Source organism: Agelaius phoeniceus, chromosome 2 (genome assembly GCF_051311805.1).
Source record: "Agelaius phoeniceus isolate bAgePho1 chromosome 2, bAgePho1.hap1, whole genome shotgun sequence".
Lineage (NCBI taxonomy): Eukaryota > Metazoa > Chordata > Aves > Passeriformes > Icteridae > Agelaius > Agelaius phoeniceus.
The window spans coordinates 29379552-29398976 of NC_135266.1; the positions used below are offsets into that span (position 1 = coordinate 29379552).

At 37.8% G+C, this 19425-nt stretch overlaps 1 protein-coding gene across 2 annotated transcripts in view; it reads right to left on the minus strand.

Annotated features, from left to right (window-relative positions):
• Nucleotides 1-19425, minus strand: part of LOC129117638 (uncharacterized) — a 375689-nt gene that overhangs the window by 166340 nt on the left and 189924 nt on the right. The window contains exons 11-12 of one of the 2 annotated variants that reach the window (XR_013180864.1): nt 14037-14126; nt 2666-2735 (exon numbers count right to left, since the gene is read on the minus strand). Coding sequence is in view for 1 of the 2 variants with exons in the window: in XM_077173394.1 (XP_077029509.1) it covers nt 2666-2735 (70 nt within the window). In the remaining variant the exon portion in view is untranslated. The remainder of the gene's footprint in view (nt 1-2665; nt 2736-14036; nt 14127-19425) is intronic. The other variant, XM_077173394.1, reaches the window with a different exon arrangement.

Here is a 19425-nt window from a genome sequence, read left to right on the forward strand (position 1 = left end):
CAGGAGGTATTTGTTAAGGCTTATTTGACTCTTGCAAAGTGGGAAAGAAACAGACTAGAGAAAGAAAACATACATCTTCTGGACAATATCAAAACATTATGAATCTAGTCTGATATCTGAGCAGTGAATTCAGAAAGCTCTGATAAACATAGTTGTTTCTTATTAAAAAATAAGATTTGATACTTCAAGTGGAAAATTTGTGTGTTTATTATGATAAATGAAGGTGGTTAATGTCAAATCTCAGCAGTGTGTATTCAGCAAGACTTTATTGGAACATTTCACAAACTAAGTATACACTTTCTGAGGTTTTGCAGGCATTCAATGGCTCTAACCCATACACATCTTCCCTATTTCTTTACACCAGTGACCAACAACAAAGTTGCACTGGATTAGTCTGCATACCACAACACAGGATCAGAATATGGTGCCATTTACTAGCCTAAATAAAGCAGTGTTGCATGGGGTGTTGCAGTGAATTTGGGGGACAGGATAAGGGGTGGTAGAAACCACCTTGCCAATGAATCAGGAGGTAACCACTCCTACAAGGAAAGCCTTACAGCTTGGTGATGTATACAAAAAGTTGCAAGCAAACTCATGCAAAAAGATGCAAGCAACATTTTTTGCTTCTTGCTTAATAGTTTTAAAAAAGGTTATAAGTAGAGCACATAGAAGTTATCCTATATATATAAATATCCTTCCATATTAACGTGGGTAAAGAGGAATTTTTCATATCTGCAATTTGTCTGCATGTTTGTAGCTTCTTTGCAATAGTGGAACCTGTATGGGATGACAAAGAAATGGAATGAGGAAATATGGATAAAAGATCTGAAGTTTAATGGCCAGTGAAGCTGCCTACTCATCATTTACAATATCATGATACCTAAGGCAGTTATTTTATTGAAGGAAACAACAAAATAAATATGGAAGTATTTCTAGCTGTTCTAAAGGTAGATGAACTGGTACTGTCCTGGAGTTCATGCTTAAATAGCAGAAGCTTCATACAGATCACAGTAATGAAGTGTTTTTATTATTTCCAGCCATTTCTACGGACACATTCCTTCAAGATAAATGCCAGAAGCCAGTAAGTACCTACTGCCTGTACAGTATTCTTGTTATGAAATCATCCAAGCCTGCATTCATAAAGATGTTTTACTTAAACTCTCTCAGTTATGCCTCTTCCCATTTTCTTCCTCACAAGCATTTCCCTAAATAAATAACAACTCAGTTGACTCTTAGTGGGGAGAAGATGATGTTAGTATAGCTTTGCACAAAAGAAGTGAGAGTCACTAAGCAGTGTTTCATTTGCATGTCCTTCTTTATATAAAGGCACTGAAAATCAAAGCTCTTAGAAAACTACCTGTCCATCCACATTTACCTTCTTTTCCACTTTATTTTATTCCTGTTAATTAAGTCACTACCAGCAAGTTACATTTCTGCACTTTTGCTTTAGTCACTGAGACATTTTATCTCCTATCTTGAAGAACAGAACACTTAAAACTATGATAATTATCTGTTCCTTCCATTCCCCCCTCCCATTTCTTCCAACTCAAAGAAAAATATTTCTTCCAGACAGTCTCCCCCCTGACCAAATTTTCTCCACCCCCAACACTTGCCTATTGTTTTTTGTCTCCTCTGGTTGTGTCTTGTTTGGAAACTCATTCTCTTTTACTCTAGACTTTTACCATTCAAAAGTACAGATAGGAATAAGACTGAAGTAAGGAGTCAGATACTCTTCCACAACAGTAAAAACACCTAATTTTTGTGGCAAATTTCTGCCCTAAATTTAATTTGCAGTAAGTTTCATACGTCTTTTTGAGGTACACATTTGATTTCAAAAAGCAAGCAAAATGAATTAAAGTCCACCAAAAATGAAAACAGAAAATCTGAACAAGTAAATAAAGTGACCAGCTGGAGTGATAATATTCATCTTAATTTCAGTTTTCATACTCCATATTCCTACTCTTTTGCAGTTACACACCTACTGCTCAACTTATTTTTTCTGAATAAACCAGGCTCAGAGAATTAACAGATGCCACAAGAAAGCAAATGTGCATCTCTTCTGTAATTTGTGCAGCACCCAGTTTCACTTCCAATTTTGTAGGGTCAAGAATAGGTCTCACCTATAAAACTTATGATTTGCCTAATGTCTGAGACCAGAGCAGGGTTAATGGGAAATGTCTGCTCCCTTGCACTGATTTGAGAGGTGCAGGCTGATTCAGAGAAGTCCTTCTGTTTGTAAGGCAGACAAAAAGCCCCAAACCACCCCAGGACACACCACTGTGCACAAGCCTGCCAAAGCCTTTCTGTTTGCTTTCAGGCATAAGAAGCCAGAATTATTCTGATAGGATGGAGAGTTCTGACGACTGGCATGCAAATGTTCATAACAACTGTCCCACTTTGCTCCAGTTCCTGTTTATTACTTCTTATTCTTTTCAGTATCAGTAAATCCCTTCAAGGCTTCTGTTATTATTGAAGAGGAGCCCACCTGGGAATGTTTAGGTCCTTTAGTAATAGCCTTAGGCCCAGATCTAATGTCTACTGAAAAAGGATTCACTGCTTAAAGGAAATACTGATGACAATTCGTTAGGGCATCATGAAAAAATCTGTTTCAACTTAGAAATAAAGCTGCTAGATATGTGAACAAATACTGTAGGTTAGCACTTACTGTATACAGACTGCAGGATGCACATAGAGATGTCCTGTAGTCCAACCTTCCTTTAAAAGTTTCCTAAGCCCTTGAAAATAAAAAAGAAAAAAAAGAAGAAAAAAAAAAGAAAAAAAGAAAAGGAAAGAAAGGAAAGGAAAAAGAAAATGAGTTCATAATGTTTTAAACTATAATATAAATCTACTGATCTGCTATTAATACAGTTCCTGCACTGTCTGAGGTTTGAAACACACATGTGTAATTCTTCAATGGCATTCTGTGTGTTATCTGGAAGGTCTCTCATTGCTGCTGCATCAATGCAAACCAGACTACACCCAGGCGAACAAAGGAAATTTAACTTTCATAAGTTGGTTTTAAAAATGCATTTACTTTGACTGCATTGAAAGAATCTAAAAAAAGATGAAAAGCATCTTTAGCATGCCCAAAACATCTGGTTTCATATTTTGAGACCGAAAGGAAATTGCATGAAGACTAAAATCTTGTTTTGATTTATATTATTATTGGAGGGCTGAGAAGCTGCCAGTCATAAAATAAAATTTTATGATGATAAATAAATAAGGAAAACAATCTGACAAAACATGTTGTGGAACAAAGCTCCATTTCAAGTTTAATTAACTGATAACAATGTTTATGATAGAAGAACTGTGCCACCAATTATACAGCTAGTAAATGCATGCTACCAAAGCAAGACTGGCCTATAAAATCCTGGCTAAAAAGGTTTCTCCTGCAGCAAAATACTTCCAAACACAAAAGAGAAGGTATTCTCCTATAGTAAATCATGCAGCAATTAAGACCCTCTTTGAAAATGTTTATTAGTCTTTATACATTGTATGACAATTGCTCTGCTTCAATTGCACATTGTAAATTGCACAGTAGTAGTAGTTCCTGCTTTCTAATATGCCTACTGATAGTGCCTGGAGAAGCTGACAGTTTAGAAATTGTTACAGGAAAGATATATCCATAGGGAGACAAGTAAAAAATAAATGTTTTCAGCTCTGCAGCACTTTGCCTTTTTCCAAAACCTTGCATGCAATTGTAAAAAAGTGTTCCAGCAAGATTATTTTAGAAACATGAAGATCAGCTGCATTCTGCAGGGAGAAGTGATACATGTAAGAGTTGAGCCTCTTTTCTGGTAACAGAGAATCATACATGTAAGAGTTCAGCCTCTTTTCTGGTAACAGAGGCTTGCATTTAAAATTGCTACATACTTCCAGTCCTTGTGGTTTAAAGACACTGGGATCACAGCCGCAATACGCAGTACAAATCATTAACTTTCAGCTTATGCTATACTATAATTTGCCAGTTACTATATAAAATGCAACATACAAAATACAAGATTTTGTATTATAGATATTATGAATCACTTGCTAAAGTAATGCTGGCATTTCTGTGGATACGTTAGAAAAACTTGGCTCCTATTCTGAGACTACTCCTTTTTCAACTTCTGTAATAATAAACCACATTTAGGAAGCCCTGAATTCAGCTATCTGAAGGAACAGTACATTAACTATTCTGATCACATGCCTTATCACAGCTTTTCACCCCATTAACTGTAACTGAGCACTGAACTGTTGGCCAGACTACAACCCCAGTACAAGTCCTGCTTGTCCTTTCCTATCTCCCTTCCCGCCTGCTGTTCAGCTTAAAAACAACTCTGTCAGAAAACAAACAAATAAAACCCCCCTTTCAAATTGCCTGTTAAAAAAAATATCGAAACTAAATCTTTCTAATGTTTCCCAAAAGAAAACATATAGTGGAATTTGTGTATACTGACAGCAAAGGTTTTCAAACTGAATGGAAAACCTCCTCTGTCAAAGTCAATGCTTAGCAACATTCAGAGGAAGTAAAAAAAGTTGTAGTAAAAAACTCTATGATTGTAGGTTACATACATTTACTGCAAGGCAGAGAAAGAAAAGATCAAGAGCATTCTGAAGAGTATTTCCTGCTTTAGTAATAAGCCCAAAATATTTGGAATTTATATTTCCCTAACTTTGTTGATCCGCATACAATAATTCTTCCCTTGACTGCATTTTGCTATTGTTTCTTTACCTGTCTTGTTTCCTCTCCTACTCTGCTTGAAATATGATAGTCTTCTCTGTCCTCTAGTTTGGGGACTGTTTTTTATTTCTTAGGTGAGTGTAAAGCTCTCACTTTTTTCTCCAGTTAAAATGAAACTGGGGAGTCTATGCTTCTTGTGGTTTCTTCTAAATACACGTGCAAGCAACTTAACATCCTCTCTCCAGTCCTGGAGGGAATTACTTCTGGCATGTTTTGAATCATTATCTTGAATCTTAATCAGCTGATGAAAAAAAATTAGTTTCATCAGCTGATGAAGGCCCAGAGTAATGAGTAAAAACATCCTGATCAAGACTCCCAGCTGCACTGAATGGGACTCTACAAGTTAGACTAACCCTCACTGCATTCTGACAATTAATTAATAAATTCCCCTCTTCTCTGCACCCATCAGAAATAAAGAGCTACAGGATCTTAGATCATATGAAAGATTATTGTCTCCTTCAGTCATTTGGTGTCTTACAACTGTAAATGTCCAGAACAGGTTTTACAAATCTTAACGTGCTTAACTTCTTGAAAATGAAGTGAGAAAGGATGTTGTTGACTTTGAAATGCAATCCAATCATTGTAATGGCATCAGGATCTTTAAAATATATTAATAATATAACTGATTGAAACTTCTCAGTAAAGTTTATGGTTTCAGGCATCATATTTTCAAACAGGAAAACAAAGAAAGACAACTTTTTCATCCTGAAATGGGTTTCCATGTAAGGCATACATAATAAAAATGAGAACATATACCTGCTAAAATAGAAAAGTAAAAATAAATTGCAGACAAAATTTAAGAAATGTACAAACAATGAAATTAGAAAAAGGACAAATATGGTTTAATATTCTATCATAATAATTGTAGGTGTTCCATATAAATATAGTAAATAAACAAGTTTAACGAAACTATTTGTCTTTAAATCAACCGATTCTTCAAGCTGGTACACAAATATGATGGGAAAAGAGCCTATAGCTCTCAGATCCCTTTTGATTCCTTGATGCTACCCTGTGTCCAAATAGCCAGTCCTTTCTTTTGGAGTCACAGCTATGTGGCAATTGGCACAGTAATCACACCGTACAGTTATCCCTGCATTAGTGACCTCCAGACTGCATTACTGCAACTCAGACCTAGAAATTAAGCTGTACGACCTGAAAAAGCTCCACATGAGGGAAAACATGACAGAATATCTGCTTAACGAAGCAAATTGCCACATTTATCCACTTCAAGGCTTCCATCTTGATATTTAAACCTCTCAATGTGATATGAAATCTCTGTGCCTCTACCTATAGGATCACCTACATGGTTATGATGTTCTTATCACTCTGAAACCGTGAAACTGTGGGGGAGAAGGAGGAAATATGAAGTGGAATACTCAGAATCTTTACAGAAACCACACCAAAACTTTGGGTTTCATATCCTGGTGACAAAAGCTATTAGAAACGGCAGATCTACCTGAGAAGTCATGGCCCTGTGCAAAACACATCTCTGTCTTGTTGTTCCCTTCACCCAGACAAATCTGAATCAAACTGTTTTCCCTCTAATCCAGTAAGAATGAGAAAATGGTGTTGCAATTGTCATGACAATGAATAAGGAGAGTGGAAGAAAGGAGGATGTGTTGATCACATGGATCTCATCTGGGGTGACACTAAGAGAAGTTAAACAAAATTAAAATGAATTTCAAAATTTCATTAATGAACTCTGCATGTTGATGTACGACCTTATGTGAAAAACTTTGCTTAGTTGTCTGTAACTTGCCCAGCATGTCCCATTAATGATCTTTTTCTGAGCAACATCATGTTCTAGCCAAATCTTCATTATCATCTACCTGACCATTACCATATTCAAAAGAGGAGTTGGAAAAAATAAAATGCAAAGCACAGAGGAAACTCCACTTAAAAAGCCTGAGATTTCTCAAGCGCTGTAAAAATGTAGCACTCAGTTGTAAGGATGAAGGTAAAAAATGTCCCCAAGGCAATCAGGAGGTTTGAATTTCTTGGATATAATGCTGACAATAGCCAAATAAGATTCCCATAATCTGAAATGTAATAAATATTATTGCTAGCAATGTCATCGTTATTGTATATGCTATTAAAAAAATAAGGACACAAAATGATGAGGTTTTTACATGTTAAGTGCTACAATAAGCAGCATATAAGAATCAGAAAACTGAAATAAGGATTGGACTTTTACAGATTTTTTTACTCTGATTTGCATTCTGTGTCATCACACTGGCTGTTGTGACATTGCATATCTAATCAGGCTAGAACTGGCTGCTTTTAACTAGAATAGGATCTGAGACTGCTAATTTACCCTTGTTATTGACTTCACAGACTCTTTCAGCAGCCTTATGACTTGGTTACAGGGGTCTCCACCTGACTGAGATCCCACCTGCATGCTTATGATTTGACAGTCTTTATTTGACACCTGGATATTTCACTTGCTGACTGAATCACTCCAAGTAATTCTGGAATGACCACATATGTTTCTACATGTACAGCACTCAGCACTGACAGATAGGGTGTAAGCCTGTCTGTCTGGACTCTTGGTGTTATAGTGGCTCAGAGCTCTTTCAGCTCAGCAACGTGATAGTTCTCAGTCCCAAAATGGTATGCTCCTGAAGATGGTTTGCAGCCATGTTTTCCATTCTTCACTTTGGTAGGGATGTGCTATTGTTAAATTCAGGGTTAGCAGAAGCAGCTACCTCTGCCACTTATTGGTATATCAGTTGAGTTTATTTACTTTGATGCATCCTACTGCTTTTCCCTTGGCATTTCTGAGTTTCCCTGCAGTTATGCTGGTCCACCTGTGACATATCTACCTGTTATATCAGCCCTTTTAAGTGATTCCTTATGATGCATTTTAAAATTGAGAAGTAAAAAAAAAAAAAAAGGCACTTGCACAATGAGCTCTGATACCAAATTGTGTCTTTGTAGCAAAAAATAAGATTTACAGGAGACAAAGGAAGATATGTTCTCATGTCTAGCCTTAATGCTACACACTTTTAGAGTCAGAATAGCTAAGTTCCTAATATTTTCATGGAAAAAGTATCCTTCTGCAGAGGAATGTTTTGTGCTTATAGCTCAATAATTAGGCATATGAATATACCTCACAACTGCAGAAATGAAGAGAGAGCAATTTAATGCTGTTAGTCCCCTTGATACTGTCTGGGTGGCAGCAGGTGTTACAGTTGGGACTACTAGATAGATAATATGTCTTCACACATGGGAATGTGACAGCAGACAGAGCAAAAAGCATGCCTCATGGAAGGTGCTTCCTTTCTTTCTTCAGTTGAAAACAAAGTAATGCAAGTCTGAAAAAGGGGAAAGTGCTGTGAAAGAAAGGTAAATAATTGCCCCTCTGGGTTTTCATACACAACTTACCTCACATGTGCAGCAATGCCTGAAGCTAATCTCTCAGTACTTTTTGTAGCTCCAGTTAGAGTGATATTTGGCAGCTGCTAGATGAATCTGGCTTATCTGTTGCCAAATGCATGCAGTATGTGTGTGTGGCAACTGCTGTCTTCACCAAAAAAAGATTGGTTCAATAGTATTTGTCGTATTTTCCTTCTACTATTTCTATACCCCAGGAATATAACATTTCTCTATTGCTAAAAATTTTATTTTTCAGTTTTTTTCTGGCTACAGTAGCAGATGCTGAATTGCTGCACTGTCCCTCCAGACCTGTGGCTTGGTCTCAGTCCGGCGGCTTCTCTGCATACATCGCGAACTTAGCATAAAACCACTTTCCTGCTTTTTTATCCACTAGACTACTGCTTTTTGAAGTTGCCTATTATCATTTTGATTATTCTGTTTTTCTACTTGCTGAAGTATAGTGTCTGATAATTTAAAGAACAGCTCACTCACCTACAGGACTTTCCACCATATAGCCCTACTTGTTCCATAGCTCAAACTGATGGGTTACCAGTAAGCAACTGGTGTGATCCCCGGACACTTCTGACTGTGTGGAAAAGTGCATTAAAGCTAGCAAGCAGTGCCTGTTTTTTACAGATGCCCCTTCTGCTGACCAAATTCAGTAAGAATGTAGAGGCTTGAAACAGCTATCTCAGCCCATTTTAGATAACTTAAAGTGGTCAAAAGAATCATGTTTTAAAAGTGACTATCCCTGTCACACAGAATCACAATATCACAGAATCACAGAATAAGCTGAGTTGCAAGGTGCCCTCACAGGACCATCTCCAAGAGTCACACCATGTGCCTGAGAGCATTGTCCAAAGGCTTCTTGAACTCTGTCAGGCTTGGTGTTGTGGCCACTTCCCCAGGGAGCCTGTTCCTGTGTCCAGCCACCCTCTAGTTGAGGAACCTTTTTCTAATACCCAGCCTAAGCCTCCTGTGACAACTTCAGGCCAGCCCCTCAGGTCCTGTCCTTGGGGTAGTATTTCAATGGTAGAGATTTGAAATCTGACTGAAGCCCATTTTTTGTTGGCTCAAACCCCAACACTGGTTGGGATCACCAGGTACACTAATCCATACTACAACAGACCAGGAAAGCTGCAGGAGCCCTTCTGGGTCTCCATTCAGTGGCTGGAGTAAGAAAGGTCCTGCGTTCTACAGAGCCAGGGCAAGGGATTCTCCCAGGCTTTAAGGAGAAAGAGAATTAAACAAATCTGCGAAAATTACAAGTTTCTGAATTTCAAATAACAGCAGACATGATCTTGGTTGTCTTACAAGAGTGCAAGAAGGCCATCTGGGGTCAAAGCAAGATGTTGCTTGTAGTCTACCTTTTTAAATGAAGTATATCTAAGAAAAGGAGTATGAGAAATTGAGCTAATCCAGATTTTCTGGTTATATTCAGTGCTGGAAATAAATATCAAGAGGTCCTCTCCTTCCTTTGTAACCTTTTTCAGCTTTTCTGATTTTCAGAGGTATCCACACTTCCACAGACTTAGATTAATAATAGATATCTTAATGTTTTTTAAGGCAAAAAATTTGAATTCAAAACTAATGCTAAACAGAAATAAGCCACCAAAATGTCATACTCTGTCCAAACTTCAACATAAAAACCTGGTTGAAAAAATAGTATAAGTACTCCATAGAATTTTTGCAATCCTTAATCTCTCTAACTTCCTCTACTAGGGTTAAAATAGTCAAAATGCAGATGATTTTTCAGTGATTGCCAGCCATAGCAGCAAACATAGTTTGCAAAAAATAACACATTTTATGGAGACAAACAGCAGGTTTTTGTAGGTCTTACCAAACTAAATTAAACACTTTTATCCCAGCTTTCTGAAAGCAGATGACTAGAGAACGCTCTTCCGGAGCTGTCCTGCATGGTATCTGCTGATATTCATGCACTGACAAAACTATTTTGACATATGGAACTATGTACAGTAAATTGAAGTCCTGGTTAAAAATAATGATACTAATTAGTTTTAAAACGTGGGTGATAAAAGCTATATATGCCAAATAGAATAAAAGACAAGTTGATGAGGGAAAAATGCTTTTAAGAGAGTACCACTAAAACCTGTGTCTGATCTTTCAAGAGACTAAGCCCCTCTTGAAGGGAATACTGAATACTTGATGTGATCACCGTGGTCCCCAAGGCTAGCAGAGCAACATCATGCACTGTGTTCTTAGTTTTGGCCCTGGTCCTTGTGTCACATTTATAAGTGGCTGCCATGAACAATGACCAGGGTATGTCTCTCTTCTATCACAGTGCTCCTACTCTCAGAAAACCTGTGTGGAAACTTGCTGCACTCCAACCTTAATCCACACATGATTTAAATGATCACATGAAAAAGTTCACAGGGTTCATGTCCACATGGACAATTGGCTCTTTATCACCCAAAACAAGACATATGGAGCCTAATGTCAGGGCTTCCATGGTTATTGGATCAGGTCCTGAGGTGAAGAAACATACTGGCATGTTGAAGTAGAAAATAGCAATGTGCAAGTCCAGAGAAAGAACAGTTTGTGAAAATGCAGTCTATATGAGAAAGTCTGTCCTTGAAGCCACTCTTGTCTAAACAAATTATTTTCCCACAGTAATCTGGTAAACTGTCTGTTATGCCTTGAAGTTCGTCTATCTATAGAAAGAGACTTGAAAAACTCTTAAATGTGTCCAAAAAATACTGAGCTAAGTTGATCCCTCTTATGCATCAGCAAGTAGCTCCATGTCACTGCATGAACATCCCCCTGTAACACTCCAATCTGCAATGAGAAAGGAACAGCAAGTCAGATGCTGCTCTTAGCAAAGTCAATAGGAGCATTTATGTTGATGTCAATGGGAGCGTTTACATTGATCTCAAAGGAAGGAAGATTGCATCACCAGCAGAGAGATGACATTCTTCCAGAAATTAATCTAAAGTACAATAAAATCTGTAGGAATGTCACAGACCTTCTTTGCTTGAGCTTGCATATGTTTTAGAGGTAAGGTTCTGATATGAGTGTTTTAAAAATGTGGTGCGGTGTTCTTTGCATAATATTCAGGCCTATTGTCTGCTCTCATTTTTTACATAGAACACACTGTAAGCATCTGCATTTCATCACTTCCATCTCAAGGAAGCTAGTTCTGTTCAGGTGGTCTTTTACATTACTTGAATAATGTATATAATGAATGAAAAGTAAGTTCAAATAGGCTTTACAAGAAAACCCTCTACTCATATATACAAGGACTGATCAGAAGGTTAAATGAAAAAAAAAATGGCCTATAACTGGCTTCAAATATTTTAAGCAGAAAATGCATGTAAGTTGTCTTAAAAAGAAATGGTAACTATCTGATTGGATTAATGCATCTGTATAATTAAACATGCACAAACTTTAAAGGATGAAGATACTATAGGCTTTAGTCTTCCTTAGCAAAGAACCCGTCCTGTTCAATCATTGCCATCTAAGTAAAAAGGTGATAATGAAAAAACATGTAGTCATAGTAAAAACAAACCTTCTGCAAGCACTTTAAGTAAGGCTTCTCAGAGGCTTCACATATTGTGGGACTTAGAGATAGCTATCTGCATCTGAATTATTTCAGAGAGCTTAACATACCTCTGTAGATTGTGGAGGAGAGTTTAAAAATTAAAAGACTAAAGAAAAAGAGCATTAAAACCAACACGGAACATTTTTCTCTCTTTTTTTTAAACTTCTGAACTGATTTTTCTGAAGATTGGGATCATCTTCAGTACAAAGCAGGAAGAAAAGTGGAAATTCTATTTTCCCCATCCTTCCCAGCCAACCTCAGTAATTCCCCAGTTTCTATTGCATATTAGCTTAATTCCTTTTTTTTTTTCACTCCAGTCTGTAGGCAGTATACTAGGGAAAGCATGACTTTGTGTCCAGTTGATGATTTTCATTCACTGTCTCTGAAACAAGCATGAAGATGTGTTAGGTTTGATCCCACACAGCCTGGAACAAAAAATCTCATGCTTTGGATAGGTCTGAACCACCTGTGGGTCACAAGGTGTGCCATCAGGCCTTGTGCAGACTTTACCAATGAATCCTGTGGTAGCTGAAGGTAGGCCAGGACAGAGAACCCTGACTGCTTTTTTGTGTTAACAGATTATTTAAAGTGACTCCTTTAGCAGAAGTCAGGAAGCAGAACTAATAAGCATCAGGTTGGAAGAAGGCAGAACTTGCAGCCTACCTCTTGCTGTAACCTTAATCCTGGGAAAGGTTCTGTTAACAGACAGGGAGACATGGGATTGAGAAGACTTTCCTAATGAGCAGTGGACCATCTTCTGGATTGTCAGCTTGCCAGGACAGGATTTCATTTCATGTTTTGAACCAATGATTTCTGTACAGCCTCACATAATACTTTAGGTAAGAAGGCAAGAAGGATTTTAATTAGCGAAAAACTGAATTTCAGCAAAGAGATGTAGAAGCAATTATTTACCAACACTGTGTATGTGACCATAACGTAGGAGGGAGAAATGTCCTTACAAGTTCTGTTAGTACTAGACATTTCAGAATCTTGGCTACAACATTGTCTTCATCTGTATTCCATTTATAACATTTGCAGTGTAGGAAATGTGGTGGATGAAAAGTAGTGTGTAGGTAGGTAGCAATGCTGTGCAGTTGGATGGCTTTCACAGCAGTCACTCCTTTAAAAGTACACACACACTTGCACACAGTGCCACCCATAAAGTTCCCCTTTTTAATTTCAGGAAGAACTGAGTAGAAGGCCTTATTTTTAGCAATTATTGGTTTCTAACCTGCTAGAACCAGAAATCTACACTGCCATTAATTCATCTGCAGACTTCACATTGCTTTGAACGGGAGTCATGCAGGAATGGACAGTTCATAGCAGTTTAAATGAAATAAGCTTTTGCAATGAAGAAATGAACACTGAAGCCAATCTAAGCCAAGAAAGGCACATTGACAACCTGACTGAGAGCTGACCTAAAAGGATAGAACATCAGGTGCAATTGTAATTTTTCAGTTTTAAGAGACAGATTAAGTACTGAAAGCAGCTGGCAAAACGATAGAGATTATTTACAAGTATTCTTGTGTTTTTCTTGAGTTGGGTCTTGTTCTGAAGGTCAAGAGCAGCCCCATTGCTGCTGAAAAAGAACTTTCTGGACATGAGACCATGAGTCCATGCCAATGGTAAAGCTCACTGTTTTAGTTTGGCCTTTGTATAATAACCCTTCAGTCACCCAATACCAGCCTTCTAGACCATCTAACAAAATGCTGAGAAGGGCAGGCTGAAAACATCTGTTTTTTCAGTAGAAGTTTCTCCTACCCTGACTCTAAGTGTTCCTTCAAGGGCACTGAGTTTATTTCCCTAAGGAACAAGCTCCTGGACTTATGATTTAATGAACTCCAGGAAATTGTCTTTTCACATGTCATGGTGCCCCGCCCTCCCACTCAGTAACATCTTAAAGCCAAGGAAGTGCTCTGCATCTGAATGGGCAAAGATTTCTCAGTGAAGATCTTCTATTTGCAAGGGTAGACATTTTCTTCTGTCCACACAAACTATGATAGGGAGTGAGTGTGAAGAGCAGCAGATAAATTCAGGTATTGCACTACCTTTCAGGGGAAAACCTAGTCCATATTTGTCCTCAGATCAGATCACAGTGCAGCTCTTGCCCCAGACTCAACTCACCAGCCTACTGCTGTTGTCATGAGATCAAAGAAGGATTAGGAATTAAGTGCAGTTAAGATTAGGAGTTTCTTAATAATCTTGGAGGATATTATATGTAACTCTAGGTGAAGGTAGGTGAAACTTCTGTTTGACTTTCAAGAAGGAAAAGGGTCCGTATCTCTTCATGATTGCAGTACTTAATATTACTTTTATAATACTGCACATGATACATCCATGACTGTGCCTTTTAAAATATACCAATTTATGAGTACTTACCTCCTCAAAATCAGTCTCCTTTAATGTTTCATGTAAATCATCTCAAGATTCCCTCACATTTCATGAACCACACAAAGTCATAAATGGATCCTGAAAAATGAAAGATGAAAGTATTTTTCTAATTATGGTCCTGTTGCACAATAGGAAAAAGAAAACCAAACATATCAAATCTAAAATAACAAAAATAAACAAATGCACCCCACTCCCAAAACAAGACAGAATATTATTGTCAAGATTTCTTGCCCTGGGAGTGGTCTTCTGGATAGTTTCTTATGAGGATTTTCACTTCTCAGTGATGGAACACAATAATTGGAATAAAATAATTGAATTTCTGGATAGAAAATGTGACACATATAAGGACAGGTTTCTGTCAAAATGCAAGCACTCTTTAGTTTTTGAAACATCCCTCTCCTAAATGCTGTCATCAAAGACTAAATTTTTGTCTCTTGCAATAAAAAAATGTAAATCTATCTAGTGAATAGATTTACATTGGTTTTATTATACTTTTATTCAAATAACCTTCACAATGTTACCTGGTTTTGTCCTATCTGATATCGTTGTTTGGAGCATGCTTCACAGAGGAACTGAATTAGGAAAAGCATACCATATGAAAAATGATCATTTTGAAATAATATTACAGCCTGAGAAAACATTGAAAGTCACTGTCTAGCACGCCTTACAAACAGGAAATCAGACTGAACCCAGGAAAACACCCTGATTTATAATAGATTGTCATACTCTACACTCCAATGGTCTTTTTAAACTGTAAGACACTTGGCAAACATGAGACAAGATGTTATAATGTACTTCCTCTCTGTTTGATGGCACTTTTTTTACCCAAGCTGCTGATAGAGTAATTGATAGAAGGAGGCGAGTAACCTTTCTAATTTCATGAATGGAATCATGATGCTGTTCAGTCTGGAGCTCAAAGAAGGAACTTAGATTGATTTGTGGGTAAACTGTGAGATAGTGTCAGAAGAATAAAAAAGCAATTTTTTAGCTTTCCTTAAATTACACTTCAGATATGCAAGGATTTGTGATTTCACTAAACAAGTTAAAATAATTTACAGATGCGTGAATTTTTCTTAAATGGAAAGTTCTTCTGCTGTTTAAGAAGTAATCAGAACTATGCTTGCACCAAAATGAGGTGTGTGGCAGTGGTTATTGCTGGGGTGCAGCTCTCTCTGTGAGAGGCTGCATTTCCTGGTCAGATGCAGAGTGTGGGAGGGAAAATGTTCTGCTTTAAGTGGAAGAGCTCTGTTTTTCCATGGTCCAAATTCATTCATTCCTGCACAAGAGCAGGACTCACTTCACTTACCTTGAACTATCTTAATGTTAAATGTTTGTTTTAAGCTAGTCATCTAGGCTGCCTCTATACTTAATGGGTACCCATAAGCACTTCCAGAAGGCAATCATCCTAGCCTAAAATAGCTATCTTCGATAGCAGTTTATTCCTAGGTAAATTAGCCAGCTTAAACTGCTTAATTCTGGTACCTAAATCAGGTAAAATGAACCTCAAACCAAGAATTAGCAAAGAATAGCAAGGCCAGTGAAAGCATCAAGACTTGCACAGTGAGAACACAAACATCTGTTGAAGAAAAAACATAACAGTCCAAAGTCTTCTGTGAAAGCAGAAGAAAGTCATGCTTAACAAACGTGCCTGGGCTGGTAGAAACATCTGGGCAGGAGTCCTCATGCTGCAAGATTCTTATGAGCAATAAAACACTAGTGCTGACAGAGAGATCCATAGTGAATAAGCCAGTGAAAGCTTTTACAGAAAAGCAGAACTAGTGCTTAAAAAAAACCCCCATATTTTACATTAAACTATAGTTTGTATTCAGTCTAACTCCACCGGCAAACCATGTCAGGTCTTCAACATGGAGGAAGATTTTGTCAAAATACTTTGTCCTGATCCAGCCTTCAAAGCCTCTACATTTAGAGCAATAGAGCTAATGAGACAATAGGACTACGATGTGTAGAAGAGTCCACATATCTTGGGCTGGGTATGAGCTGGCAAGAGGGGAAAGTATGTGGTATGAAACCACGGTATGGCTTCTGGGCCTGAATAATGTGCTGCCCACAGCTCTGCCACAAAAAGGATGACAAGATTCTTGAAAAATAATTCAAAGTTCATATGCTCTGTAAAAAAATTACTTGCCTGAGGAGATGAGTTTAGAAGTAGGAAGACAAACCCATGTCCTTGGGAGATTGGTGATAAGAGTAGTGGAGTATGGTGAAATACGTTACTCAGCTGATGGTGTCAAAGGCACAATTTTGCATTTATGTGGGAAAACATTGCGTTGTGAAGTGTAGTTGTTAATATCAAAGAGCTCTAAATGGAACAAGGTCTGAGTCTCCTTTTGTTTACAGAGCTGTAAGCAAAAATACCTAACAAACATGGTGCCCTTAAGTGACCAAACATGACAGGGTTTCCTATGGTCAATGAGTGCAGACACTGGAGCACTTGCTCTGCACACTGTGGAAGAAGAGAGTGTGTGGGAGAAGGGATGCCTCATTGGGAGAGGCAGGCACAGTGTGGGGCTGCTGCCTTCACACAACACCCAGAACAGGTCTGGCCCACATGTTGTTGACTCAGAGTGGAGACGACGCACCATTTCTTTATACGCTTGCGCTGTTATGTATGGACTTGAGAGCAGAACTTGGTTCAATACAAATGTTAACACTGAAAGCATAGGAATCTTCAACACCCCAGAAAAGCCAGTGACTGGTCAATCCCCAATGCTTGCTCAGTCTGAGATCAATGGAGATGGACAGCAATCTCTGGGTCAACTACTCATTAAATAGGTGTTTCTGAAAAACACACAGCAACACAGTCTCCACTTCTCTCTTTCCATAGACTGGAAAAGAAGCTTTGGACTAGATAGCCAGCCCTTAGAAACTCAAGAACAATATGAATCCAGTCCAAAATACTATTTTAAGGCAAAGATGTATGTGTAATTTAACTACAAGTGTTTTTCTAAAGCTCTTGTGGTTTCCCCAAGCCAAATGTCACTGGAAATTCAGTGCTCAACTTAAGCATAAGAGGTATCTCAAAGTATTTGGGTAGAGAAATGCAGTGAAGATACATGAATAACTTTAACTGCTCTCTGAACTACTGCACAGAAATACACAGCATGATTGTAGTGCCAAATTAGACCAAATGATTTGCAAAGCCATATTACATTGCTTTTTATATCTCACAAATATGCAGGCACAAATAAAACTTAACAACTTATTCCTATACATTTTTTATACTAATGAGTTCCTTGCTTTACCTACAAGTTTTTAAATAGAATTTTATACATCGTTGCTGATAATAATTTGGTTATATGTTGTATCAAGTTACTTTTCATATGTCAATAAACACACACTACTGTAGTAAGATTAAAGCTGCACAAAGTAGGAATATATTCATATACTCATGCATAACACTTGAGGGAGACAATAAAAGGAGAAATCATTTGTATGGTCTAAAAGTAGTATATCAGCCATTTTGTGGCCTTCTCCATACAGGGAGAGCTCCACAGAATGCGACAACAGATGAAAAAATGACACAATTGACTGAAGTGTAGCATTTTTTAAATAAGTTTTTGCCGAGAGCAAAAGGAAGGAATATATTCCTGAATAGATAATTTGTGTCCTTGGAGTTTAAGGGCCATGAGCTGCAAGAGTCATTTTTATGGTATCATTTTTCTTAATCTGGTTAATGTTTGAATAGGAGATAAATAGCTTTATAATGAATAATAATAATTATCACATAAATAATTGCTTAAAGCAATTTTTTTGCTGTCTTGGAAATTAGGACATCTAAATTATCTTAAGAATAAGGAGATTCTGACAATATATAAAAGGATCTTGAGGGAATGTCGAAAAAACAATGAACTAGTGTCAAAGATTATATGTCAGTTGTGCCTGTGTTTCATGTTGCTAAATGAGACAGGATGGCATGCTGGGAATACTTTTTAAGCTTTCTATTACATATGGGAGAGTACAAATTAATGAAAGTTTAAGTTTCTGAAGAGTATATGTACTTCTACTGGAAATGCTTAATTTTGCTTAATAAAAAACATTAAAAGTGACCCAGTGGAAAAGGGCCTGAGGATGGTGGTTGGCAGACCATGAGCCAGCACATGCTCAGATGGCCAAGAGGAACAATAGCATTCTGGCCTACATCAAAAATAGCGTGACCAGCAGGATGAGGGCAGTGATTGTCCCCCTGTACTCAGCACTGGTCTGGCCACACTTTGAATCCTGTGTCCAGTTTTGGGCCCCTCACTACATGAAAGACACTGAGGGGCTGGAGTGTGTCCAGAGAAGGGCAACGGAGCTGGTGAAGGGTCTGGAGAGCAAGTCTTGTAAGGAGTGGCTAAAGGGATCTGGGGATGCTTATGCTGGAGAAAAGAAGGTTCAAGCATGTCTTTATCGGTCGAGGGTTGTGGCAAGGTGGGGTTTGGTCTCTTCTCCCTGGAAAACAGCAGCAGGACAAGAGGACATAGACTGAAGCTGTATGAGGAGAGTTCCACCCTGAACATCAGAAAGATTTTTTTTCACCAAAAGAGTGTTTAGGTGTTGGAATTATTTGCCCAGGAAGGTAGTGGAGTCACCATCCCTGGAACTATTCAAGAAATGAGTGGTCATGGTGGCATTTAGAGCTATGGTTCAGATGAGGTAGTTGTGTTGGGTCAAAGGCTGGACTTGAACATATTGGAAATAATTTCCAGCCTCGGTGATTCTTTGAAAAATGAAGACTGAAGAATGTAAACAGAAATTAGATAAAAGAGTACATAAATTGGGAAAAAAACATTAAAATCTTAATTATCAATGTTCAAAGCTATGCAAAACTACCACTGAACTGCTGTATTCACAATGGTCATTCAGAATTAGCATTATAGCTGCAGTGAGGTTACTGATGTGCTGCTTGCCTAGAGAAGGTTAAATTACTTTTATATAGCTAATACCTTTTTACTTGCAATTTTGTTGCTTCTTTTAAATGCACACGAAATATTTTTTTCATAAGAAGACTGAAGAAATCATGAATCATACATGACAGCTGTCAGTTAAGCATTGCTAGAAGACACCCAGATACCATATTGATGGAAGCACTCCAAGAAACTGAAGAGAACAGTCCTGTGCTATCAGGAAAACTGATGTGATGGCCTAATAAATGTTTTCTGAATTTTAATATTTGGGGATTTATGATCTAGAGATGAATTATACCACAAAGAACCACACAGAACTCATAGGCTACTGACAGTAAGAAAGACATGATAGGTTCAAAATGTGACTAATGGTAGAAATGTAGGGGGGAAAGTGAATACGCTCGCATGCTGACACGTGTAAGGGTAAGTATCCTTTTCAATTCATTAAAACAGGAGAAACCATAAAATCA